General features: G+C 48.5%; 1 protein-coding gene across 2 annotated transcripts in view; it reads right to left on the bottom strand.

The window, feature by feature from the left end:
• Positions 1–3632: 3632 nt before the first annotated feature.
• Positions 3633–27505, bottom strand: part of SRL (sarcalumenin) — a 42949-nt gene continuing 19076 nt past the window's right edge. The window contains exons 2-7 of one of the 2 annotated variants that reach the window (XM_084881836.1): positions 19654–20619; positions 17480–17581; positions 16296–16391; positions 10636–10752; positions 8409–8642; positions 3633–6894 (exon numbers count right to left, since the gene is read on the bottom strand). In XM_084881836.1, the coding sequence (XP_084737962.1) occupies positions 6083–6894; positions 8409–8642; positions 10636–10752; positions 16296–16391; positions 17480–17581; positions 19654–20619 (2327 nt within the window). In that variant the 3' untranslated portion in view covers positions 3633–6082. The remainder of the gene's footprint in view (positions 6895–8408; positions 8643–10635; positions 10753–16295; positions 16392–17479; positions 17582–19653; positions 20620–27505) is intronic. The other variant, XM_084881837.1, reaches the window with a different exon arrangement.

Genomic DNA, 27505 nt, shown 5'->3' with positions numbered 1-27505 from the left:
AAAACCGGTTAGGCTCAGTGGATAGAGAGTCAGCCTGCAGACTGAAAGGTCCCCGGTTCGATTCCGGTCAAGGGCATGTACCTTGGTTGTGGGCATATCCACAGTGGGGGGTGTGCAAGAGGCAGCTGATCGATGATTCTCATCAATGTTTCTAACTCTCTATGCCTCTCACTTCCTCTCTGTAAAAAAATCAATAAAATATATACATATATTTATGAAGACATTTGTCTAAGGCTGCCCAGCTAGTAAGTGTGGAGCCCAGGCTGAATCCCAAGCAATGTGACCCCAGAGTCTGTGCTCTAGTCAGTACTGGACTGGATGGCCTCTTCCTGTGGGGTTCTTGAAGGACTGAATGAAATAATATACATAAAGCACTCAGCTTGTGGCCTAGGGCACAACTATTAAAAGTATCCCATTATCTTAAGGTATAAGTGTGATAATGTCTCTACGCCTACAGCCCAGTTCCTGGCACAGAGGAATACTCTAGAAACTGATTCCCTTCCCCATTGACATTATGTGAAAACAGAGAACATGTTCCACAGTGCAGGCAGACATTTAAAAATGCTCATTTGGCCCTAGCCGGTTTGGCTCAGTGGATAGAGCATCAACTTGCCAACTGAAAGGTCCCAAGTTCGATTCCAGTCAAGGGCACATGCCCAGGTTGTGGGCTTGATCCCCAGTGGGGGATTTGCAGGAGGCAGCTGATCCATGATTCTCTCTCATCATGGATGTTTCTATCGTTCCCTCTTCCATCCTCTCTGAAACCAATTTAAAAAAAATATATACTGTTTAAAAAATGCTCAGTTATGCATATTATTTTATCCTAGGAAGAGATGTGGGTACAGGGAATTCCCAAGAATCTGTTGAATACACCTTGGCTACAGGCATATTTATGTCTCTACTCTCATTTACTTTTTTTCTTATACTTCCTTTTTTATTGTCTCTATGTTCTTCTTAAGCAGGGGTGGGGAACATCTGGCCCGAGGGCCGACTAAGGCCTGTGAAGTCATTTGGTCTGGCCCTGCCAACGCATCAGGGGTGAATTAATTGACCAAATGTCGCAGGCTAATTTTTAAGTGGATAATTTTGTATGGCCTGAAAATGATGTTATAAATATACAAATGGCCTTGGGCAGAAAAAAAAAAGTTCTCCACTTCTAAAGAAAAGGTTTCCCTTGATTGGGAAAAGCCTCAGCCTAATGCTGAGGAACATGGAATTGGCATGAAATGTTGCCAGGACTTGTGAGTTTCTGAAGGCTCTAACTTTCACCCAGTTGCCAGGAGTAGAATCCAACTCCTGCAAAGCCCAGGGTCTGGCAGAATGTCCTTTATGGCTAAAATTTTCCTGGGTCTTCACACTGGGTTGGGCTTTGGGTTCACTCCACTCACACATGTTCCCCTAATCTGTTCCCACATCGTTCATACAATTACTTCTTCTCAGCTATGCCACCCACCACCCCAGACATACCTGTTCCTCTGGACCCTCTCCACACAAGATGCAATGCACAGACCCCGTCTTTACCCCCTCCCCCCCAAAAAAAACACTTATTCTTTCTTTCATTCCACATATGTGATGTGTCTTACGTGCCAGGCACTGTGCTAGGTATCGGGGCATCGTTTGGCCACAAAAACTCACATACACATCTGTTTGTCCACACACAGACATTACATGAAGGTACCTGCACGCCCCTTATACATATAACCACATGCAACCCCCATATATGCAAAGGGTACATACACATACCTGTAAAAACACTCTCCATTCAGCCCCTCACATCACTGGCCTATGTTTAGAATGGTCTTTGATTTTGCTTCCTCCATTTTGTGTTTACTTACCTTTCATCTTAATGGCAGATTTAACCTAAAGGTGGTAAGGTGTGAGGCTTGTGAAATAGTCCAGTTTTTATCACTCCAGCAGTTTCTGGCTTGTTACGTTTACCTTCAAAACCGATCTCACCTACCTTCCCTTTTCCAGGGAAAAGCTCCTTATTTCTCCCAGTTTTGGGGAAATGCTGGTTGCAGTCATGGGTGGGAGAAGTGGCCTGGGGCAGGGGTGGGTAGGCAGCAGTAGCCTTAGGTCAGCTTGCTCGGTTGCTCAGACCCTGGACCCTAATCAAGAGGAGAGGGAGGGAGAGGGAGGAAATGAACTGCATTGCCCTATTCATCAGGCCCTGAGATCAGCCCCTTCTGACAGGAAAACCCAGAGCAGGTAGCCAAGCCACTGAATCCCGCATCTTCCCTGGCCTGGCAGTCCAACCTCCCGCCAACTCCGAGGACCCCGTTCTTGTCCTTTAAGAAACATGCTCTCACCTGGCCAGCATGTCTGGCTGGTTGAGCATCAACCTATGAACCAGGAGGTCGTGGTTTGATCCCTGATGAGGGGCATGAAGGAGGCAGCTGATCAATGATTCTCTCTCATTATTGATGTTATCCCCATCTCTCTTCCTCTCTGAAATCAATAAAAACATATAAAGAAACATGTTCTCAAATGTGTTGGGGGGGGGGGGGGAAGAGGGGAACTTTTGCTCTGAAGGGCACAGGCTTGGGGAGACATGGACAGGTTCAGGTTTCTTTAAAGACAAGAATAGGCAGGAGGCCCAGGCTATGTATGCTATGGGGCACCACTTCCTGTAGAAGCCACGGGAGATGCCTTCCTTACATTCAGGGCAGACCTTTGGGCTCCTCCACCAGAGCCTTCAGGCACCCAGTGGGCAGCTATGTGGCTGAGGGCGTGGATCACACGCCTCTGAGAGAGACTGAGGTAGATTTCAATAGTTCCTATGAATGGGCTCCTGCCGCAGAAGCAGGCAGAATGACAATTTCAGGGAAGTGCTTCTTCAAGTCTACCATTAGACTATAGCAGGCCTTAGGGAACTGGTCATCTTTGACACTGGGAGGCTAGGAGAAGGAAGCTTGAAAAGAAGACAGGGAGGGGTAAGGAGATGCAATTATAAGTTTTCAATCTATCCCCAAGAAACTTAAAAATTGGTACATGGGAATGAGAGCAGACAGGAGGAATGAATAGGTGGAGCACATGTGAAACTATTCTGTATGACACTATCATGGTGGGTACATGTCATTATATATTTGTTCAAACCCACAGAATGTACACCACCAAGAGTGAACCCCAGCCGGGACCGGTTTCGCTCAGTGGATAGAGCGTCGGCCTGCGGACTGAAGGGTCCCAGGTTCGATTCCGGGCAAGGGCATGTACCTTGGTTGCGAGCACATCCCCAGTGGGGGGGGTGCAGAAGGCGGCTGATCGATGATTCTCTCTCGTCGATGTTTCTAACTCTCTATCCCTCTCTCTCCTTTCTGTGAAAATCAATAAAATATATTAAAAAAAAAAAAAAAGAGTGAACCCCAATGTAAACTACAAACTTTGGGTGCCTATGACAGGTCAATGTAGGTCCATCAATTGTAACAAAATTCATTACTCTGTGGGGGTGTTGATCGTGAAGGAAGGGATTCGTGTTGCGGGAGGAGTATATAGGAAATCTCCTTCCTTACTCTTCAATTTTGCTGTGAACCTAAAACTCTAAAAAACAGTCTTAATAAAAATTAGTATACTCTACTAGATCTAAAGGAAGATAAAGAGGTTGAACTGGTTGGATACAATCAAAGTACAATGTGTTAAAGAGAGATTGGAACTTTATTGAGACTTTCTATCTGATGAAATCAGAATGGAAAGAACACTGGAAAGGTTCCACTTTGGAGAGAAACAGCTACAGTTCAGGCACAAATACTCACAAATACTCCTCTTGAGGGATCTCTGGATCCTAAATTTCCCCCAGCTTTCAACCCACCCCCTACCCCCCATAAAAGTCAGAATTCTGCTTAAAATCCACCTCCACAGAGTGAGGCACAAAATAGCTCTTAACGTCTAAGCTGACTGATGGACAAGCCTGCGGGCAGTTAGAGAAAAGGTAAGTCAAGGAGTGAGCACAGGATTAGGAATAAGAAAAGAAAGATGGGTGGAGAAAAGAAAGGGGGCGGGGGATCACACTGACAATGTCACCACCCTGAAAATATAAATATTGTATGAATGTATTAGCCTCATTCCACCTTCTTCCCCTGAAGCAATGGTGATAGTAGCTATGACAATGCCCATACAATCCTGCATATTTTATTTCCCTTACTGCACTGAGAAACACACATATGCCAAGAGGAGCTCCAGTGCATTAAGGGGCATTAAGGAGCAAGGTGGGAGGGCAGACTGAGAGGATAAAGGACAGAGAGATGAGGCAAGGGTTGGTTCTTGGTGAGAAGGAAAGCAGCGCATCAGGCCCTGCCACCAGGCTCCTTGGACACCCCTTGCAGATCATTTTCTTCTTGGTTGGCTCTGTCCTTAGAAACAATGTCCTAAGGCTGTGGGGCCTCTGGCTTTCTTGTGGGAGGTTCCAGGTCCTCCACGAAGCCAAAGGAAGCAGCAGCCTCTGTTGCAGCCGCAGCAGAGTGCTGCTAATTCTGAGAAACAGGAATTCCGAAGTTGCAGTTCTCCGCATGGCCCTAATCTGATTGCCAATTTACTTCCACTGCCTATGCTCAGTGCCGCTCCCTCTGCCTTCATCTTCACTTTCCTTCTGCACCAGCATGACTTCCTGGTGCTGGCAGGTCCTGACCCAGGCCTCCTGGTAAAGCTCCCGAGAGAGGCAGGAGCCTCTCAGGACAGCCCGGGGCCCACTCTCCAGGCTTTGCACAGACTGTTCACTTACCCACCTTTTTGTCAAACGGCTCCTCCCCTCCAGGCAGGGTCCTCCCTCCATCCTCAGTCTCTTGCTGCCCTTCTGGGTGGCACACCAGCCAGGCAGAACTCTCACAAGTTCTTTCGCTATGCTCTCTGGCATCTGTTATCTCCCTAATCTCTCTTGGACAACATAATGCACACATATCCACACTTATTGGTATCTGAAGGCCCAGGCTTTCCTGCGGTATGTCCAGTGGGAATCAGCATCAAGTTCAGGTGGAAAACGGAAGGTTAAGCCTTCGTTGCCACTGACGTTGATGGCTGGTGCTGGTTCTGACTCCTGTGAGTTTTGAGTGTTAGCACATCAGGGAATGAGAAGACGGGAAAGGGAAAGCCGTGGTGACGAAAATCAGGAAGGAGCGACTCTTCTGCGGAGTGTCTCCACAGTGAAGTTGTGGAAACAGCTCCTCTTACATTTGGAAGAGGCGGACTGCCCAGAGGAGTCCCCAAGGAAAAGGAGCAAGGTGTCCACTGTCCCCTCTGAAACCCAAAGACTTTGGGATCCAAGTTTTCCAAGACATGCAATAAACAAAGACACACTGCAAACCAATTAACCCTCTGAGCTGTCCTTTCACTGAAGTCACTTCCAGGGAATTACCTGAATGCATGGAACGCTGACCCTTCTCTTGGGGGCAAATAAAGGGACTCAGCTTCCCAGCTGGCTTAGAACACCACGTCAGAGAAATGGCATGGGGGAGGCAGACCCTTCTCTTAGCCTGGGAACTCTCTCTTAGTGTTCAGGTATCCTAAACCACCCCTCCCAAGCCTGGAGGAGACAGGGAAGAGAGCCTGGTGAAGGCTCAAAACCCAGATTGATTCAGGCCCTAGAGATTATCCACTATTGAAGTCAACCAAAGTTTAAGAGACAGCTGAGCACTGGGGGGAGGGGGGGAGACACCAAAGACTGTGTGGAAGGCAGCCACAAAGGACCAGGACAGTCCTACTGACTCAAGTCTTCTCTTTTCCCAGCTTAAAGGGGGGAAAGGAACTTCAGCTGCTTTTAGCTTGTTTAATGCTCATCAACTCAGTATACCCTAGAATTTAGCTGTTCTCTGTCCCTCCAAGATAGGACCCAGGAAAAGCAGGTATGGCCTGACTTGCCTCAATCAGGCCTCCTAATTGAAGCAATGAGACAAGCAAACTATAATTCACAGTTTCCACTCTCCTCCCTCAACCCACACCTTCCCCCACCACTGGCCTCCATTAACTCCCAAATCTCCAATGTGTGATGATTCTTGCCAGTGTGGCTCAAAGGGCTAATAAACCAGGACTTCTCAGACAGTTTAGAACACAAGCTCATTCACCAACAGGAACCCGAGAATGGCCACACAACAACCTAGTGTTTCTTATAGCGATTCTTTGGGGTTTCCCCACACCCTGTTTTGTCACAGTTGAGAGCACCTGGATTCTTCCCCAGCCCCAGGCTTCCCAGGAGGCCGGGGAGCTCATGGGTGATGGCCCGCTCAATCTTCTCCAGAAAGCAGCCCCCCATGTAGGAGCACTGCTGGGACAGGAGCTTGAAGCTGGAAATGGGGTTGATCCCAAAGAAGTCCTTGTAGGCCTCTCGGTTGGGAAGGTCAAATTTGCTGACGTTGGTCTTTGCCAGGATGGTCTTGAAGATGTAGAATTTATCGGGATCTTCCACAATGTCCTTAAAGACCAGCTCTCCGTCGCTGAAGAAGGTCATTTTGTCCTTGTACGTCTGCAGGTAGCGGTCGACCAAGAGGGCGTGGATGCGAACCCGGATGGCATGCTGGCGGATGAAGGCTATCTTGTTCTCCAATCTGTTCTCGATCACCTGGTTCAGGTCTTCCAGGAGGGAGATCTCTTCTTTGAGAAACAGGTCCCGGTGAGTGTCAGGCTTGTAGTCTTGTGGCCAGAAGGAGCTGACGTAGACCCTTGGGGGCTCAGTGACGTTGATGAGCGGGGCCAAGCTCCAGAAGAGAGCCCCGTAGACCCGCATGAGCATCTGAGTAGCCAGATTGTCGGCCTTGTTCAGGATGATCCTTATCTGCGATTCACGCCCCTTCAGCTGGCGGAACAGCGTCTCCAGTTCCAGACCCACATCCAGCTTGGTTGGGTCAAAGACGACAAAGATGAGGTCAGCTCTGTCAATGAACCATTGGCACACATCGTTGAAGGGATAACCTTTGGGAGAGGGAGTGAGAAGTCAGGCTGTGCAAGCATTAGCCCAAGCCCCTTGTGCCTCTTGCCAGAACCAAACCATTGGTTCCACAGGTTGAAGGAAATAACAGCATTAAGGATTTTCTGGCCTTCTGAAGGCTTTTAAGAATTAATTGTGTGTCTCCTGCCCCTTTTCAACCATCAGCCAAGAACAGCCTGATCCTTGCTTCAGTCTAAGTGGAATCCAAGGTTCCAGGGAAGCAAAATGCTTTTTTTGAAATGGAGATTTTCCTACTGTCTAAAAAGATCCAGGGCAGTGGCGAAGATGTTGAAGGAAAAAAGTGAGGGAATTAGAAGGATGTTAAAGAAAGGATCTACCAGTACTAGATTTTTTTGGGTGATCACTTCTTAAGTTATATAAATGTCTAATCACTATGTTCTACACCTGAAATTAGCATAATATTATATATCAACTGTAATTGTAAAAGAAAGGTTTAATTAATACAAATTAAAAAGAAGAGTGAGGATCCATCATTTATGGAAGAAATGCAAATCTGGCATAGGCCAAGGCTAGAATTAGGGCTTTGTCACTGGCCAGCTGAATATTAAATGCTCCCAAGTTTTAGCATTTCAGCTAGAAAATGACAAGAACTATGAAGCCTAGGCTACTCTCACGAGTACTATGTTGCTACAAATACAGGAAAGCACCTAACTTAAACTTCCAGTCACAAGGTAGGTGCTTAATATCTTTTCATTCCTTCAACTTCTTATTTTCAAAATGAGGAGGCTAGGAATATGTCTTGACATTGTTTTACAACAATCAGCCAATAATGCATAAAATTACCTAATATATACTAGGATAAAATAAAGGTTAATATTAGTGATATTATTACTAGTCATAAAACAGGGTCCGATTATAAGCAAAATAGAAGTGAGAGCCATAAACTGAGATCTATCATCTGGTCATATATTCTACAAATGCCTGTTATGACTCATCTCTGCAGATAATCCTGAGTCATGATGATACTCAGGGGCCTATGCACAGCCTAGTGCCTGCTGGGCCCAAAGTGGCACTCCCCTGTCACTTGAAGGTAAGTAGGGCTTTTGATACAGGCTTATGTTGAAGCAGGCCTGGTAAAGCAGGAAGAATTAAAGGTCAGGTTCAACCCAGCCCCAGGTTAGCCAGAGGTCAAGTACACCTGGACTGAGATCCAATTAATCCAGGTCCTTGAACAGTCAGGACAGCCTGGGCCTCCTAAAGCAGCTCAGCCCCAGTGTGGACCTTGAGGAGCTACTTACAGAGAAGATCAGCTTCCTCTTGGGAAAATAACGATCACCTCCAAACCAGATCAGTCCTTGGGGAGGTAAAAGGACAAGGTACTCCACACCTAAGTGGCACCACAGTACAAACAAGTAGGGGATGGAGGCAGAGAACACATCCCCTGGTGAGGGGCAATGCTGGCCACATTCCTCTCCCCTGCCTGCCTACCACCCACTGTCAAAAGCTCACCCTGTGTCAGAGATGACTGCTAAATTACCTCTTTCTTGCTGTTTGCGGTTCTCAATGATGCCTGGTGTATCCACAAAAGTGACCCGCTCTAGAAGTTTGTGGGGAACCTCGATGCCAATCAGCTTTTCCAGGAAATTCTGGCCAAACTTCTCGAGGGGTGAGAAGGACCGGGTACTGTCAGCTGCCATGACAATACCCTCGATGGTTTTCAGCTTAGGCCCATGCATGATGACCGTGAACTCAGAGGTGGTAGGCTCAGCACCTGCACACATAGGCACAAGGTTAGTAGGAACATAGTCACCTCCTGGGAAGAGACCTACTACAAAGTAGGTGGGTAGGCAAGGTATTTCAGGGAGGGTTTGTCACAAGAATCAGCTACTATGTTTGCTAAGCTAGTGACTTCCCTTTTGTTAACTGTGGAGAGGTATATATATATATAGTAGAGGTCCGGTGCACAAAATTCATGCACGGGGGGGGGGGGGGGGGGGGGGGCGCGAGGTGACCCTCAGCCCAGCCTGAACCCTCTTCAATCTGGGATCCCTCTCACAATCCAGGACTGCTGGCTCCCAACTGCTCACCTGCCTGCCTTCCTGATTGGCCCTAACCGCTTCTGCCTGACAGCCTGATCACCCCCTAACCACTCCCTTCCCAGCCTGATGGATGCCTAACTGTTCCCCTGCCAGCCTGATTGCCCCTAACTGCCCTCCCCTGCAGGCCTGGTTACCCCTAACTACCCTTCCCTGCAGGCCTGGTCCCCCGTAACTGCTCTCCCCTGCAGGCCTGGGTCCCCCCCCAACTGCCCTTCCCTGCAGGTCCGATCGCCCCCATCTTCCCTCCTCTGCCGGCCTGGTAACCCCTAACTGCCCTCCCTTGCAGTCCTGGTCCCTCCCAACTGCCCTCCCCTGCTGGCCATCTTGTGGCAGCCATCTTGTGTCCACATGGAGGCAGCCATCTTGTGTGTTGGTGTGACAATCAATTTGGATATTACTCTTTTATTAGATAGGAGATATATATATATATATATATATATATATATATATATATATATATATAATGAAATTTACCACTTTAACCATTTTACGTGTACAGTTCAATAACATTAAGTATGACCACCATCCATCTCCAGAACTTTTTCATTACCCCAAACTGACCTGTATCTATTAAACACTAACTCCTCATTCTTAACTTCCCAGCTCCTGGCAAAAACCACCATTCTACTTTCTGTCTCTATGAATTTAATGACCCTAGGGGCCTCATTAAATGGAACCATATGACAAATTGGTTTATTTTGCCCTGGCTGGTGTGGCCCAGTTGATTAGAGTGTTGTCCCATGTACCAAAGGGTCATGGGTTCGATTTCTGGTCAGAGTACATACCCAGGTTGTGGGTTCAATTCCCTATTGGAACACATATAGGAGGCAATCAACATTTCTCTTTCGCATACACGTTTTTTTCTCTCTCTCTCTTCCTCTTCCTTCCTCTCTCTCTAATATCAATAAAAACATATCAATAAAAAAAAAAAATAGCCAAAACCGGTTTGGCTCAGTGGACTGAAAGGTCCCAGGTTTGATTCCGGTCAAGGGTGTGTACCTTGGTTGTGGGCACGACCCCAGTGGGGGTGTGCAGGAGGCAGCTGATCGATGTTTCTCTCTCATCAATGTTTCTAGCTCTCTATCCTTCTCTCTTCCTCTCTGTAAAAAATCAATAATATATATATATTTTTTTTTTTTTAAAATAGTCCCCAAGTTTCACCCATGTTGTAGTATGTATCAGAACTTTATTATTTATTAAGGCTGAATAACATTTTGTTTATCCATTCATACATAGATAGATATTTGGGTTGTGTCCACCTCTTGTGTATTGTGAATAATGCTGCTACCAACATGAGTGTAGCTGTTGATTTCTTTTTTAAATATATTTTATTAATTTTTCATAGAGAGGAAGGGAGAGGGATAGAAAGCTAGAATCATCGATGAGAGAGAAAAACAACGACCAGCTGCCTCCTGCACACTCCACCAGGGATATGCCCGCAACCAATGTACATGCCCTTGACCGGAATCGAACCTGGGACCTTTCAGTCCACAGACCGATGCTCTAGCCACTGAGCCAAACTGGTTTTGGCTAGCTGCTGATTTCTTGTATGTGATTTTCATTATTATATTGATGACACATAAAAACATATAAATGTTTTGTTTTGTTTTTCATAGCAATTTTACATATGACATTGAAATACAAGAATCACACAAGAAATCCCACCTGTATAGAGCTGGTAGCGAGTGTCTTCCAAGCCGAGGAGGTAGTTTATCATGGTGGACTTGCCAACGCTCCACGGTCCCAGGAACAGCACCATCGGCTTGGAAGTGATTTCCCCATCTGTGGGCAGCAGGAGTTAGAGGTGGAAGTGAGTTAACAAGTTTCTCATTACAGGAGCAACACAGTTCTTCTCGCTACATCCCAGACAGTCCATCTAATTGGGTTGTGGAATTCTACGTTGGACCAGACGGCATGTAACAATCGGTGGTACATCCTTGCTATATAAGTGCACTCACTCAGTTAAAACATACCAGAAGTTTCCTCTAAAAATGGAATTCCCATTTGACCCAGTGATCCCACTTCTAGGACTATATCCCAAGAAACTAGAAACACCAATCAGAAAGGATAGATGCACCCCTATGTTCATAGCAGCACAATTCACCATAGCTAAGATCTGGAAACAGCCTAGGTGCCCATCAGCAGATGAGTGGATTAAAAACCTGTGGTACATCTACACAATGGAATACTATGCTGCTATAAAAAAGAAGGAGTTCTTACCATTTGCAACAACATGGACAGAATTGGAGAGCATTATGCTAAGTGAAATTAGCCAGGCAGAGAAAGATAAATATCCCATGATCTCACTCATTTGTGGAATATAATGAACAATATAAACTGATGAACAAAAATAGATCCAGAGACAGAGAAACATCAATCAAACCGTCAAACCTCAGGGAAGGTGGGGGTCGGTGGGAGTAAGGGGGAGAGACCAACAGAGGGACTGTGTGCATGCATGAGCTTAATCAATGGACACAGACAATAGTGGGGTGGGGTAATGGGGGAATAGGGACATATATGTAAAAAATAAAAATTAATAAATAAAACTTTTATAAGGAAAAAAAAAAGATACCAGAAGATACCATTTGGGCCTTGCCCAGATGCTTGGCACACTGGCACCAGAAGGAGGCACTAAGTGAAGTCAACAGATACTGACACAGAGTTTACTCTGAATGAGGCCTCCCGGTGTAGGTCTGGGAAAGCAGCATTCATAAAAGGAGAGCAGAGAGCTGCCACGGAGCAGGGAGCTGTGAAAACTCTGCTATCTGGATTGGTAATAGAAGAAAGGAAATGAGAGAGGTTCATACAATCTTAGGCGGCCTGGATGCTGACGTTGCCGTTCCCCAGCCTCCCTCCCCTTAGCTGCAACTCTTGAAATCCCTCTCAGACTCGGCCCCATCCTGGGCTCTGGGGCCTGTCTCAAATATTAGCCTCCAAAGTTCATGACATATTTGCCAGGTCCCAAGACCAAGCACTGACTGTGGAATCCTTGGGTTCCGGTTCCGGTGCTGGAGAAAACACTGCACGGGCCACGCTGGTTGGGTCGCCAGAAGAAAACGCAGAATTCTCCAGTGCTTTCAGAACCGGGGATGTGGCCATCCTGTGCTGGCCCAGCTCTTTCAACCCTCTCTGAACCAAAGAGGGTCAGCCCTGCATAATTTAGTTCCTAAAAATCTCTAGGCTTCTTTATCTCCCTGAGCCTGCAGATAGGCCTCAAAACAGCAGGCACTCCATTTATTTTTTTCTGTTTTAATTTATTTAATGTCTTGGTTCAAAAAACAAAATATAAAGCCCAGCTGGAGTGGCTCAGTTGGTTGAGCATTGTCCTATGCCCCAAAAGGTTGCTGGTTCAATTCCCAGAAGGCAAAAGATGCTTCTCTCTTTCTCTCTCTGTCTCTGTCTCTGTCTCTGTCTCTGTCTCTGTCTCTCTCTCTCTCTCTCTCTCTCTCTCTCTCTCTCTCTTTCTCTCTTTCTCCCCTGCCCCCCTACCCCTCTCTCTCTCTGTTTCTCTCTCTCTACCCCCCCTTCCTCTCTCTAAGCATGTCCTCAAGTGAGGATTTTTTTAAAAATCAAAGTATTAAGAGGTATACAAGTGAGAAGTCTCACATCCATGCCCCCAATCTTCTAGACCAGGGGTGGGGAACCTTTTTTCTACCAAGGGCCATTTGGATATTTATGACATCATCTCCTGCCAAACAAAATTATCAACTTAAAAAATTAGCCTGCCATATATATATATATATATATATATATATATATATATATATATATATATATATATATATATATATTTGGTCAAACATTTAATTAACTCACCCCTAATGCCTTGGCAGGGCCAGACCAAATCATTTTGCAGGCCTTATGTGGCCTGAAAGCCAGACATTTCCCACCCCTGGCCTAGACCCTCTACATATTATTTTAGATATTTCCATGCATATATAAGCATACTAGTAGAAAACATATTCTTCATCTTTTTTTATATATATATGTTATTGATTTTTTACAGAGAGGAAGAGAGAGGGATAGAGAGTTAGAAACATCGTTGAGAGAGAATCATCTATCAGCTGCCTCTTGCACACCCCCTACTGGGGATGTGCCCGCAACCAAGATACATGCCCTTAACCGGAATCGAACCCTGAACCCTTCAGTCCGCAGGCCGACGCTCTATCCACTGAGCCAAACCGGTTTTGGCTCTTCATCTTTTTTTATAGAAAGAGGAGTAGGGTATTCTTTTTCTGTACCTAGCTTTTTTTTTCTTTCTTTCTTTTTTTTTTTTTTAATTCTCTCTTGAAGATATATTTTCATTGATTTTGAGAGACAGAGAAACATCTATTGGTTGCCTCCCCTACACGCCCTAACCAGAAGTCAAACCCAAAACCTTTGTGTGCATGGTATGACACTCCTACCAACTGAGCCACCCAGCCAGGCTACCCCTCCTTCTCGATGCACTAGTTTTCTTTCTCTAAGGTGAAACCAATCCTAGAAGACCAAGATGGTATCTCGTAAGTGGTGGGCACATACATATTGCCTGAAAGCAACACTATGGCCCTACCCCATGAGTTGCTGGCATCTCTGTGGGCATCAACCCCTGGCTTGGGGACAGGAAGGGATAGGCAGGCCGAGGGGATGGCAGGAATCCCCAGTGATAACCTAAGATCCTACAAAAAGTCTATTTTACCCAGCCCAGGTTGGGGATGCCAAGGGGGATGGGACCTTCAGCCGGAAGGCAGCTGAGACCAACCACCCCAGGGCTCTCCCGGCTGCTGTTTCAGCCCTCCCTCTGCAGTAGCGGGCATTACTAGCACATGAAGGAGGCTACCAGTTGTGCAGGAGAGCAGAGGGTGTGCAGGAGACTGCCCAAGGGCACAGGGAGTCCCAGCACTGGAGGGAGGGGGGAAAGGGGAGCCAAGTCTGGAAAATGAGCTCAGGAGTCAGGATGCCCTCCCTGCAGAGTGCTATTCCTGGGGCAGCCCACAGCGGGGGCGCCAAACTGCCAGCTCTGAGGGTTGCAGGATAAGGCAGGAGTGGAGGGCAGGGAAGCAACTGGGAGACTGTGACCTCACAACACCTGCACTTTATTTAGGAAGCCAAAGGGGATCGGTTGGCTCTTAGGCTTGCAGGAAACAATAGAGCCTGGCCATTGTGGCTCAGTTGGTTGAGCACTGTCCCATGTACCAGGTCATGGGTTCAATTCCCTGTCAGGGCACATTCCCGGGGTTCAGGTTCAATTCCCAGTTCGGGGTGTGCATGAAGCAGTTGATTGATGATTCACTCTCTCCCTCTCCCTCGCTCTCTCTAAAAGCAATAAAAAACATATTTTTAAAAAAAGAAAAAGAAACAATAGAGATCATTGTGCAACAAGGCGTTCTCCCCCAAGTCCCAGCGATGTGATCTCTGGGCATCCAGTTCCTCTTGGAAAGCAGAAATGAGGTACGCCCTATGTCATCTCCACTTTTTAACCATCACGAGCATCACACGAGACATACAGAAGCAGCCACGCCCGGCAGGCGTGGCTCAGTGGTTGAGTGTCAAACTATGAACCCGCAGGTCAGTTTGGTTCTAGGTCAGGGCACATGACTGGGTTGCGGGCTCAATCCCCCCTTGGGGTGGGCAGAAGGAAGCTGATCAATGATTCTCTCTCATCATTGATGTTTCTGTCTCTCTCCCTCTCCCTTCCTCTCTGAAATCAATAAAAAAAATTAATAATATACAGAAGCGCCCAGTTAACCCAGAAAAATGTTTAATGGCACTCACCATTGAGGCAATAAATAGGTATCATTATTCAAGATTTCAAAGATGAATAACACTTTAAAAAGACATCACTGTGGGGGAATAAGAGCTCTCATATTCTCTCATTATGGGTAAAAATTGGAATTGGTACAACCTAAGGCAATTTAGCAACAACTATCAAAATGTTTAATTTCCATAAGCCAGTCAATGAAAGAGAAATACCACATAACCTCACTCATTTATGGATATTAAAGAACATTATAAACTGATGAACCAAAAGACAGATATAAAGACAGTAAAGCAACAAGCAGACTGTCAAATTACAGCGGGGAGGGTAGGGAGATCTGGGGGAGATAAGAGATCAACCGAAGGACTTGTATACATGCATATAAGTACAACCAATGGACACAAAACTCTGGGGAGGGAGGGTATGTATGGGAGGGGGGGCAATGTTAAAATATGTACACAGATAATAATTTAATAAAAAAATGTTTAATTTCCAGTGTTCCACTTATAATAATTTATCGTACAAATGTAGTTGCATGAAATATGTAACAATTATAGTAGTGCTTGTAATATTTTTTTTTTAATTGAAAATGGCAAATTCCTTGCTTCCCATCAGCCAGTGCAGTGCATCCATGCAACTATCTGAAAGAGCAAGAGTAGCTACACACACACAGAGTTTTGTGAGATGACCCCATCTTTGTAAAACAAACAGGAAAAGACATACTTGTACCCAGCTGGTGTGGCTCAGTGGTTGAGTGTCGACCTATGAATCAGGAGGTCACAGTTTGATTCCCAGTCAGGGCACATGCCAGGTTTTTGGGCTCAATCCCCAGTAGGGGGCATGCTTAAGGCAGTCAATCGATGATTCTTATCATTGATGTTTCTACCTCTCTCCCCCTCTCCCTTCTTCTCTAAATTCAATAAAATATTTCTTTAAAAGACATGCTTGTATATGCTCACATATGCAGAGAAACTATATTCATGAGGAACTACTGCATAACAGTGGGAGCCTCGGGGAGTGAAATTATTGGTGTTGAAAATCAAGAAAGGGGTTTTGTTTTTCAGTGTATACTATTTAACTTATTGAGTTTGGGGGGTTGTTTTTTTGTGGAGGGTTTTTTTTTATTTGTTTGTTTTTGTTTTGTTTTGTTTGTTTTGCAACAAGTATACCCTATTTCATTATTTTGAAAATCAACTTTTAAAATAACCCAGACCTGAGGGAAGCTGACCAGGAGGAGTGAACGGGAGGAGGAAAAGATTTCAGGCCAATCAGGGGACATAAGACATGCTCAGTAAGTGAATAGGGAGTTTTGTGGGCCCTTGAGCGCACGAGGGGTAGAAGCTGGCATCACTGCCCTTGGAAACCAAAACTGCACTACTGAGCATGAGTGCTTACAAATGAAGTGTTTGCGAAAAACTGCAAATTAAGGGGTACTCCTGCAGAAAAGGATAAATCCCGTGACTGGGATCTCTAGGAACTTAGGAGAGCTCAGCTCGTGTCCTCCAGCCACCACACGAAGAGCTCGGCACCTCGTGGGCATGGGGGAGCGGGCAGGTTGGAGGCACAGACCCGACCTCGGGCACTGTACCTGTGATCTCGTGCTGCCGAAGCTCGTTGTATTTGTAAGACTGCTCCAGGGGTTTGATGGACGAATGGTAGATCTTTCGGAGCCGCTGCAGCACCGCTGTGGACAGAGGGGGGGGGGGGGGGGGGGCGTCAGGTAGGACGCACCGCAGACTGCTGACCGCTGTGGACCAGGTCCCTTCCCGGGGCAGCTCTAGCCCTGCCTAGTGGGGAGCAGGGAGTATCTGCACCCCAGCAACTATCCATGTATTAGCATTCAAGGAGGAGCTGGTCCACATCTCAACCCTCAGAAATCTTTAAACCCAAAGCGTTCCCTCCCCATCCCCTAAAGCTGCCTTTCTTCTTCATCTAGCCCTCTCCTCCCTCCCTCTTCAGCACCACCTCATGGCAGAGAGGAACCCGTCTCCTCTCTGCCTCCACCTCTCCTTGTGTTTGCCTCAGACTCAGAGGGCAAGGAGGTGTGGCGCTAAGCAGGCCCGCAGGGCAGGAGGGATACCCTGTCTACCCTTTCCCTGGTCCCTCTGCTTGGACTGCCTTCCTCCTTCCTGCCACCCCAGAGCCCAAAGCCTTGGACGATACCCACTCCCAACCTCAGAGGATGCAGACACCCCAAGGGCCTAGTTGGGAAGAGCATGACTCCAGGAAGAGGTAACTCACAGGGGGAGGCTGGGAGCTCAAAGGTGTGAAAGCAGGGTATGAGGCACAAAGAGGGGGAGGGCCTGAGGGTCAGAAACCACACCTGTGCCGGTCCTCTCCAGCTGTGCGCCATAGCAGAGTCCTGCCTGCTCTGAGCGTTCACTAACTCAGCTAAGAGGAGGCAGTAAGCTCCGCGGGAAGCTGGGATGGTTATGGGGGTGACATGAAATATTGAGCATGAAAGGGCTTTGTAAACTGTAAAAAAATCAAAGCAAAGCTGAGGAACTCTACTAACGCCCTCCCCAGCCACCGCGTGGAAGCTGGCATCATCCTCAGACACAGCACTGGGGTTCGTCCTTGACCCTTTTGCTGATCCTGCTGCTTGGATTGACTTTCCTCCTCCTGCCAATCCAGAGCCCCCAGGCTTTGGACGCTGCTTGCAGAGTCTCTTCCACAAATCCTCCCCGGCCCCCTTCCAGGCTTTCCTTCTTGGGGAGACCCCCGCCCCCCGCCCAAGGCCTCCCAGGCCGAGCGCCTTCTCCCTCTGGTTACCAGAGTAATCGTCTGCTGGTTTGTCCTCGTTCAGCATCAGCGTTTTCTCGATGTGGGAGCGATCCCTCAGTGGGGCTTCTTCACTCACATCCTCCGCCTCTTCTGCGGACAGAAGCAGAGAGCACGGTCAGAGCGAAGCTAAGAGCCAGCTGGGCTCTAAGCCCCCTAGACATGGATAAGGGCAGGGTCTGAGGAGGTGCTGACAGAAAGTTTGCCAAGTTCCACTAAATGGAGTTCTGATTCTAGGAAGAACTTTGAAAATCCCAACTCAACATCTGAGAAGCTCTGTGGTCCATTTTATGTTTTCAACGAATAGCGATTGGGCAGCTGTGACGTGCCAAGCACTGAGCATCCTGCTGAGACTACGTAGGTGCCCAAAACAGACACAGCTCCTGACTTGGGGTGATTTCCTACAGTCTAGTGGGGCAGGGAGAGAAATCATCTTAAAAGTAATGTATTCAGCCGAAGCCGGTTTGGCTCAGTGGTAGAGCGTCGGTCTGCGGACTGAAAGGTCCCGAGTTCGATTCCGACAAGGGCATGTACATTGGTTGCGGGCATATCCCCGGTAGGGGGTGTGCAAGAGGCAGCTGGTCAATGTTTCTCTCTCATCGATGTTTTTAGCTCTCTATCTCTCTCCCTTCCTCTCTGTAAAAAAATCAATAAAATATATATATTTTTTTAAAGTAATGTATTCATTATAACATAATGTGGCCATAGAAGGGAAGATTCCAAAAGCTGTGAGGGCCTCAAAAATGTGACTAGGAAGTCTTAGGGGGATTAAAAAACTTCCCAGAAGGGCCACTTATGAGCTACGCTCCACTGTGTGAGGAGCTAAGCAGGTGGAGATAGGGACAGGAGACAGGAGTGGCTTAGCAGGAAGGGTGGCTGGGCCCCAGTGGGTGAGGGTGTGTGCTGTGGGGCAGGAGAGCTCCGCTAAGGCTAACCCAGAGGGCCATAGGAGTCTGCATTTCATCCTAGAAGTACTGGCAGCCAGGAGGGATTCTAAGCAAAATAACCTGATCAAATGAGCATCTGATCGGATTTATAACTCTGCCATAAAGCATGTGCAAGAGGAGCCTCTGGGCGGAGAGGGGTTCAACTGTTGCTTCTGACCAAGCAAGAGATGCTCACGACTGCCTGCAGGTCCCCAGGGAGACCGTTCCTACCAACTGCCCGCACAAAGGGTTTTAAGTAATTAGAGGTCATTGGCCTTGAGCCTGTGGGGCAACAGGGAGCAGTTCCACCAGGGATGGAAGCAGAGAAGATCGGTGTGTTTTGTGGAGCATCTCAGGACCCAGGCAGCCCCACCCCAGACCCAGGACAGGGAAGACAGGATGAGGGAAGGGGCTGGCTGACTGCCAGGGCCCCGTAGATGGTGCAAGTAGCTGGTGAGAGATATGAAAACTGAATTCTGCAGGGAAACCGGGGGCGGGGGAGTCACACTGGAAGGATGGAAGGTAAAGACTGGCCCTGGTTCCTCCATCCTAAAAACCCAGCTCTTGGTCCAGGTCAGCATCCTCAGTGGATGCAGCCATGGGCATCCTGGCCATGCCTAGGATTCGATACATCCTCGGTGTTGCACACTGGCTTTGGCCCTGCCCTTCTCCTTCCCTACTCCCAAGTCCTGGGACGGCAGCTTCTGCTTCAAGCGGACATCTGTGGGACATCAGTGTCACGGCCAGCCTAAGATTTCTTATTGCAATCCTGACCCCAGCCAGTCCACCCAACCTGACAGGCCCCAGGTGCTAGCCGACTGATGTGGTCCTCGGGGGCAGGGGGTGGGCAGGCTCCCAACCTAGATCGCCACCCATACATCTCTTCCCCAGCCTGCACAGGGTCTCAAACCCTGCCATCTTGTCCTCCAGGCTAAGGCACTGGTTGGTGATAAACTGTATCAGGGATCCTAAAGGGCAGGCTCCCAAGGACCTAACTCAGAAGTGACCAGATTCCTTCATGGCATGGCCTCTCGCTGAGTCCCTCCAGACTGGGAAGTGGCTCGTGAGCAGCCCGAAGGCATCCCCTGGCACTGCGACACTGGGCCAGGCCTCCACCCGCTACACCCGGACTGGCTGGGGCTCTCCCGCCCCACCCTGTCCCTGCCTGTCCCACTACATACAAGACTTCCGGGAAGAATGCAGCTGCCCAAGTGCCGGAGCAATTCTGGGGTCCCCTACCCTGAGCCCCCTCCACGGGCTCCTCTGCCTTGGCCTCCGGGGCCTCGTCCCCCTCGGGCCCTGGATTCGGTTCCTCCGAGCTCTGCTGGGCCCCCTCGTCCCCAGGGCTTGGGGTTCCTGCTGCTTCCTGGGGCTCCCCCGCTTCCTCGGAGGTGTCCCCTGCTTCCTCTGAACTAGCCCCAGAGCCGCTGTCCTCTTCTGATTCTTCTTGGGATGGAACTCCTCCTTCCTCGCCTCTGCTGAGGCCGCCACCCTCTTCCTCAGAGGACGCAGCTTCCAGATGCTCCTCCAACTTCCCTGGCGCTTGGCCCTCCAGGGGGGGGTCCTCCTGGGCGCCCCCTGTCTCTACAGCTGGGCTGGGCTCCCCCTGGTCCTCAGGCCCCTCCCTGGCCTTTGTGTCCACGTCCACGACTCCATCTGGCCCTTCTGGCCCCTGATCAGGCCCCGAGACACCCTCGCCTGCTGTCTCCACTGCCACTGTGCCTTCAGGCTCTGCCGTGCCCGCAGCTGCTCCCTGCGTAGGGCTGTCCCCTAGCACCTCCTTGGCTTCCTCAGTGACCACGCCACTCCCAGCCTGTCCTTCCGCCTCCTCTGTCGAGCCCCCTCTTGCACTGAGCTCTGGCCTCCCTTCTTCCCCAGTCCCCTCTTCCCCTTCTGGGGGGAGGGTGCTCGCTCCTGGTAGCTCCACCGGGTCCCCGGGGGGAGCTGAGGCTGAGGCATTGGAAAGGCTGGCTTCAGGGTCAGAGCCTGGGCTGGGGGCAGTGGTGGAGGCCCCTGCGGCAGTCTTCTCCGAGCTCTCAGCCTCCCTGCCATCTGGGGGGTGAAGGAGCAGGTTCTTCTCTTGAGGGGCCGCCTCTGCATAAAGCGCCCTTTCCTTCTCCTCTAGACTTGCATCTCCAGCAGAGAAATGATTCTCCAACAAATTGCCAACATCTTCTGTGCCACCCGAAGCAGAAACTTGCAGTTCTAAATGATTAGAACACGAGTGGTCAGTTTCATAGGGTTGGCACTCACTTCACTTCTCCAAAGAGTCTAACTCAACCTAGCTCCTGTCTTCCGGGAGTGAGGTGTGGACTGGTATCAGTGGCATCTCCCTCCCAGGTCTTCACAACTGCCCTGGGCAGCCAGCAGGGTGGGTGTTACTCTGCCCGCCCCCTCCCAAGACATAGAGGCCGAGGCTGGGGGAGTTACCCGCTGTCTGTCACTGCAGGACTGAGCGGCTGACACCCATTCCCCAGCTCCTCCCCTGACAGCCTCTGCTGGGTCCTGATGACTGTGTAGGAATGGAAACGGGGTGAGCCTTCCAGTCCTTCCTCAACCTTGCCGCAGGCACGAAGGCACGTGTAGCCTGGCTCACCAGGAGATCTTTCCAAGATAGGACAGATGCCCTGTCAGTTCCTAGAGTCATTAACTAGCGTGCTTTTTATACTGCTATCAGCAAGGGAGTGCAAACAGGTGTGTGCAGGCCAGATAATCTTGGGTTACACGGCAGAGTACTTAGGGGATTACTTGTGGCTCTCAGCCTTATTAAGTCACACATCCAACTCTGTCCCCTTAAGGGCAGGCATTTGCTGGCCTTGCTACCTTAGATTAAAGAGGACGTGGTCAGAGGAGAGAATGATGTCCAATGCTAGAAGGGCCAGGGCTTCCCGGTGGCCTCAGCCAACCTCTTCTGAGGGTATCCCCTTCGAAAGCTGGTAGCTTTACCGGGAAGCTGAGGGCACAGGGGAAACCAAGCAGGAGAGAACAAAGTAGGGGCTTAGTCTGTGCTAACACCTCTGTCAAGGGACACGTTTAATTTATGTGGAAAATGGTGTCAGAAGTGAGGGTTGAGCCTATTCCTTCTGCCCCTCCCAACCAGACGGCACCTGTTTCAGGAGAAGGCCTGCGGTAGGGGAACCCCGCTGGATTGTGGGGATGAGGAACCATGGGGCCCTGCCCTGGGGCAGCTGAGACAGGCCCCGGGCTCCCTTGACTCGCAAGGTTCTTTCTGGGGGACTTTCTGAGTACAGACACCCCCCTCTCTTGGGCCACATCTTGCCTCAACAAAGAAAAGCCACTTCTTGGGGTACCACTTCTGCCTGGGGGTACCCACACACCTTGTGCCCTGAGAGCTCGGGTAGTCTCCAGGGGCCAAGAACAAATATTTTCTCATTCGTCCCTATGCTGCTATCAAATTCAGAAGAATGGGAAGTTTGGGCACCTTTTCTTATACAGGAGCCCCATATATTGATATAACACTTCCCCAAGCACTTTCACATATATGGCTGCATCCAAACCTCCCTCATCACTGTCAGTCATATTTCAGAACCGAAGGTCCAGATTAAGTCTTTGCCCAAGACAGCAAGTGGCTGGCTAGTGGGTGACTAGAACCCAGAACTGCTGCTCCTTGTCCAGGCCTTGTACGCCACAGTGTGTAAGGAAGCACAGGCACAGCCCCTCCCACGGGGATCTCGCCCTTCCCAGCATGCACCTGCTCTCCAGGCTCACACTCCACGCCCCTCCTGGCTCCAGGGTTGCAGGAAGCAAGATTTAATCCTCCCTGTGTTCCTAAGGCTGGGACCCTGCCTGACCCACGGAAAATGCTATGAAGGGTGAGATTTAGGTACAATAAGAATTCATCCCGTAGTGAGGGACCTGAAGATTACTCATTAAAATTTTCTGTCAGTACCACCTGAAAACCCATATATCCTGATTCCTTTACCTGTGTATCTATCCCGCCACCACCCTCTATGGCAGGAACTTGGCTCAACCCAAGGAGACTGCAAGTCTCTAAGCAGTAAGATATACATCAAATGAGATACATTTGTATAACTATTCAATGTGCTGGGCAATGCTTAAGCACTATTTATTTTATTATTATTATTATTATTATTATTATTATTATTATTATTTAATCCTCACCTGAGGATATTTTTCCATTGATTTTTAGAGAGAGGGAAAGACAGAAACATCGATGTGAGAGAAACACATCGACTAGTTGCCAACCACCTGAGCCCTGACCAGGGCTCAGGCAGGGGAGGAACCTGCAACTGAGGCACGTGCTCTTGACCAGAATCGAACCCGGGACCTTTCAGTCTGCAGGCCGATACTCTATCCACTGAGCCAAACCAGCTAGGGCAATGCTTAAGCACTTTATATACAAAACATTAATTTACTTGATCTTACTCAACTTATTAAATCTTTTTTGCTCCCATAAAACAAGTCTTGCTCTTAGCCCCATTTTATGGACGAGAGGACTAGAATCAGAGACACAGAATGCCTTGCCCAACATTACGTAGCTACAACTGGCAGAGGCCATTTAACTCTAGTTGCAGAGGAGATTGCCTGACCCTGGAGAGGGTTCAAATCCGCCTGCTCAAAGCATAGTCACCACCTGCGGAGCCTGGCAGAGATGCAGATTCTCAGGCCCCAGCCAGACCCACTGAACCAACGCATTTTAACAATCAGTTTTCACATTACAGTTTGAAAAGCCCTGGTCTACACCACCTGGTAAAACTGCCTCTAAACCAATGTTCCCAGCACTGAACTCGTCAGGTTCTTGGTCCCATTCCTTTCCCTTTCCTCAAATGTTCTGATTAAAGTAGGGTATATCCCCAGCATGAGCACTTTAACAACAAAAAAATCTTGGATAATTCTAATGTGCAGCCAATGCTGTAAACCACTGCTCAGCCAAATAATCTTGACTCTGAGGCTTCTGCTCCCAGCTTCCCCCCATTCATGTGCACACTGGGTCCTCCCAAGTTGGATGGGTCACCTGGGGCTTGGCATGTGACCAATAGCAATGGTCAAGGCTTCTCCTATGGAGAATACATACCTTCCACAGGTCCCTGCTGCCCCCTTATCAATGATAATGATGGTGGTGGTGGTGGTGGTGGTGGCGGTGGTGGTGGTGGTGATGGTGGTGGTGGTGATGGTGATGGTGGTGATGGTGGTGGTGGTGGTGGTGGTGGTGATGGTGGTGGTGGTGATGGTGATGGTGATGATGGTGGTGGTGGTGATGATGGTGGTGGTGGTGATGATGACGACAGTGGTGATGATGATGCTGGTGGTGAGGGTGATAAGATGGCAATCATAATGATGCTGGGCAGAGCAGATTCAGTCTGACCACTTGTGGCATTTTTAATATTCTCAAAATAGCCCTAACCAGTTTGGCTCAGTGGGTAGACCATCGGCCTGCGGACTGAAAGGTCCCGGGTTCGATTCTCAAAATATCCTCTGAACCTGATGGGGGGTGAGAGGGCTTTTTAGTCCCAAGGGAGATGAGGACCCCAGACTTGGGGCTTTACTATGACCTTCACACTGTTGTGTATTTTCATTCCTAAGCAGGAATAGAAGCCAAGTGTGCACATGTATATACGCATTTGACTTGTCCCTGGTTCTTATGACTTAGTGCCAAGCTGCCCCTGACCTTCTGCTAAGCAATTTGGAATGAAAAAGACCAAGGGTGATGGCTTCTTGCCCAGTGACCTTCCTTCCTGGGCTAAAAATAAGTTCTCTGACACAAAGACTCTCAATGAAACAAGCTGTGCCATTGGGCCCCAGAGCTGGATCCCCAAGAACCAGTTGTGACATTGGACACAATCTCTCCTTTGGGAGGCACAGTCAGAGGCATAGAGAGTCTCTGATTAAACTCAGTTCAATTCTTTAAAATCAAACAGTGCCTTCCCTCCCTCCCTGACCTCCCTAACATCTCACTGAAGCCCCTCACTGGTCCCTGAAGGAGGTGGTGGGGGACAAAAGACCCAGGACACCCTGGATGGGTTAAGAGCCTGGTAAGATAGGCTTGGCCTATCCCAGGACATGTAGTACCATACTGAATGTGCTGCTGCCAAGGCTACTGTCCCAGCTCCACATAGGCCTGGGTGCTTACAGCAAGGTACAGGAATAGCAAGTCCCAGCTCACCCATGGAGACCATAGGAATACCTACGTGCCTGAGAAGCTGGCACCCTGAGCATAGCACAGCATACAACAGTTCTGCTTTCTCTCCCAACACCCCCTCTGCCATCAGCCTCTCTTTGGGAATCAGCCTCAGCTGCTGCCCCCACCTATAGCCTCAGCAGTAGCCTCAGGCTCAGTTCCTCTTTCCTCTACCAACCAAACATCTGATCATTTTCCCAGCTTCTAACTCCTTCCAAAGCACTTTTCACCTGGACTCAGATTAACTCTGGAGCTGCCAAAGGCCTTCGTGGGTCCAACTGCAGAAGAGGAAGCTCCGGCCAGGTAGCTTAGGAGACTTGCCCAAGGTCAGGGGTAGGATTGAAACAGAGCCCAAATTCATGGTTCTCAATCTAGAGTTCTTTCTGCTCTTGGGTAGTTCGAAAACCATTTTCCATGAAGGATGAGAGGTCCATGGAAGTGACTAGAGGGTGAGGGATGATGAAGGACCTGGTGTTCAGCCACCCACTTTATACTTCCTGCCCAGCAGCTCTCCTTGGGTCTACCTCATCATTTAAGGAAGGGGTAGGTGGTTGACAACTACTGCTCTTGTCTCCCCAAAAATTCCTCTAGCTTCCCCTTGATCATTTTCTCCTACATTCCAAGGAGCTCCCCCTTACAGCATCTTTTCATTTTAATCAAACATGTCAGGCATTGAGCTAGATGATGTCTTGCCTCCACATAGAACTTCAAGCTTTCCAAAGTTATTTCATGTTATTCTTTCATCTTCCTAGCAGTCTTCTGAGGCAGAGAAAGCAAGAATTATTAACCTCCCTTGAAATGAGGAAGCAGACACAGGATAGTCAAGTTATTAGCTCAACAAGCCATTCCCAGAATGGGCTAGAACGCAGGTCAAGCAACAAAACAAAGCTCCCTGGCCCACGTGGAGGTGGCATCTGAGACCCTAGAGCTTCCCAAGCATAAATGCCCAGACTCCAGAGTGGGTCAGTGTGAATCTGGTGTTTCACAAGGTGATTCTAACAAACACCAACATTTGAGAACCATGATTCTGAGCCACCTCAGTACCAAGTGTCAGAGAATTTGTCTTGAGATCAGGAGAAGAGAGGTTTATTCAGAATAGAGTTTTGTTGACCTGTTTTGAGTCCACCTCTAAGCACTGAATTTATTCCACCCTGGTGGGACAGAATATAAACTCAACTCCAACCTGTCCAGTCTCCTTAGCATGTACTTCTAAGGACCTGCCAAGATTATTCTTCCACATTACTTCTCATCTATTTGAACTGAAACTATCAGGTCCAAAGTCAAACACCCGTTATTCATACACAATGAATTGTGTATTAATTGCACGCATTATGCAAATGAGTCATTAGTAACAAAGTCCCAGGGAGACAATCACTTTCCAATTCTATCTGAGGACATATCTGTCCCAGGGAGTCAGTCTTGGCATTCAGGGAGGCCCACATCTATCACCAGTCTGTCCTCTGCCTACACTTGGACACCTCATCAGCTGTGCCTCAAGTGCAGCTGACAGCACTTCAGAAACAGTGTTCACAGAGCCGGAGTGAGCAGACTGACCCTTGCATGTTCTAGATCTTATCTCTGAACACTCCTGTACTGGGCAAATGGTCAGTGGCCTCTTCTGGCATCATATTGTTTCTTGACCTTATTTACAGAGTAAATGCTCACCATTCGGGGTCCCTTGTTCCTTCACTTCTTGGATGCGCCTTCAGAGAGCTTTGCAGATGCCAATGCCAAAAAGGACCTTAGAAAGGGAGTACTTTCAAGAGGCAAAGGTTGCTCAGAGCCTCCCAGGACCCCTGAAACTTTCTCTCTCACCATTCTGTTAGCCTTTACCTCTTCTCCTCCAGACAAGAAGACAAAGGTGCAAAGAATAGGGCAGCTATTCTCAAAAGGTTCTTTGGCCTCCTGGCCAACCTCCTAAAATCAAGGCTAATACCACCAGGACAGCTTGTCCCTGGATGGACTCGAGCTCAAAAAGGATTCACACTGGGGATCGGATACAATGACAAAGGCACCAATCAGAGAACCAAGGGATTGTGAGTCAAAAGGGACCACCTCACAGTCTGATTTCCATGCTGAGAATCCTAAAGCCCTGATAAATTATTATCCCAAAGCCACAGGGCTGGCTAGGTTAGTTACCAGCAGGCTGGCTCTAGAACCCAGTTCACTGCTAACTGGGAGTCCTGTAAGCTTTCCCGGCAATAGAACACTGCCCCCCAGAAACAAGAGGGGCAGGTGTATCAGCCTCAGAAGAGCAGTAGCTTCTTAATCTACCCTCTCCCACTTCCCTTTAAAAGGATTGCTTAAGACTTCATGACAATTGTTTATAATCCACAAAGCCTAAAGAAGTGATAGATCATTACTTGTCCCACTCCTAATTTCTGGGAATCCTTGGTTTAGGAGGTACAAAGAAACCGCCCACAATCCCACCACCATTGTGCATATGCAGGCTTGTCATTGATACCGGGGGGATTCATGACTGAGAGTGAACATTGCTTTCAAAAGGCAAATGCATGAAGCAAAACATGAAGCCCTAACCACTCAGTGTGACTCAGTTATTAAAGTGACATCCTGTGGAACACCAAGTGTTCCCAGAGATCAGCCTCAAGTGAACAGAAATCCTTGTAGTTGTTAGGCAATATTTCCTACATTCAGAGGAGCTGAGCTGGGCAGAGAGGATGGGAAGGAGGGAGAGATTCAGGCTAGATTATGAGACAAACTTAGACAAAAGTGGCTGGCTTTCTCCCACCTCCCACCCAAAGAAACAGAATCTCCCTAGGTTCTACAAGGATGACCTCTGGGAGGTTGACGGTTTAACTTTGGGGCAGCACACAGTGAGAAACCGAACTGGGAGCCAACAAAGTTTGGTCCCTAACATCCCAATCAACCCTGGGATTGGGTCAGAGCCCTCATGGACTTAGCAGAAGGAGG

This window comes from Pipistrellus hanaki (genome assembly GCF_964339955.1).
Source record: "Pipistrellus hanaki genome assembly, chromosome: 4".
Classification (NCBI taxonomy): Eukaryota; Metazoa; Chordata; class Mammalia; order Chiroptera; family Vespertilionidae; genus Pipistrellus; species Pipistrellus hanaki.
The sequence above is the reverse complement of the archived record's forward strand: the minus strand, read 5'-3'. Positions and strand labels throughout refer to the sequence as shown.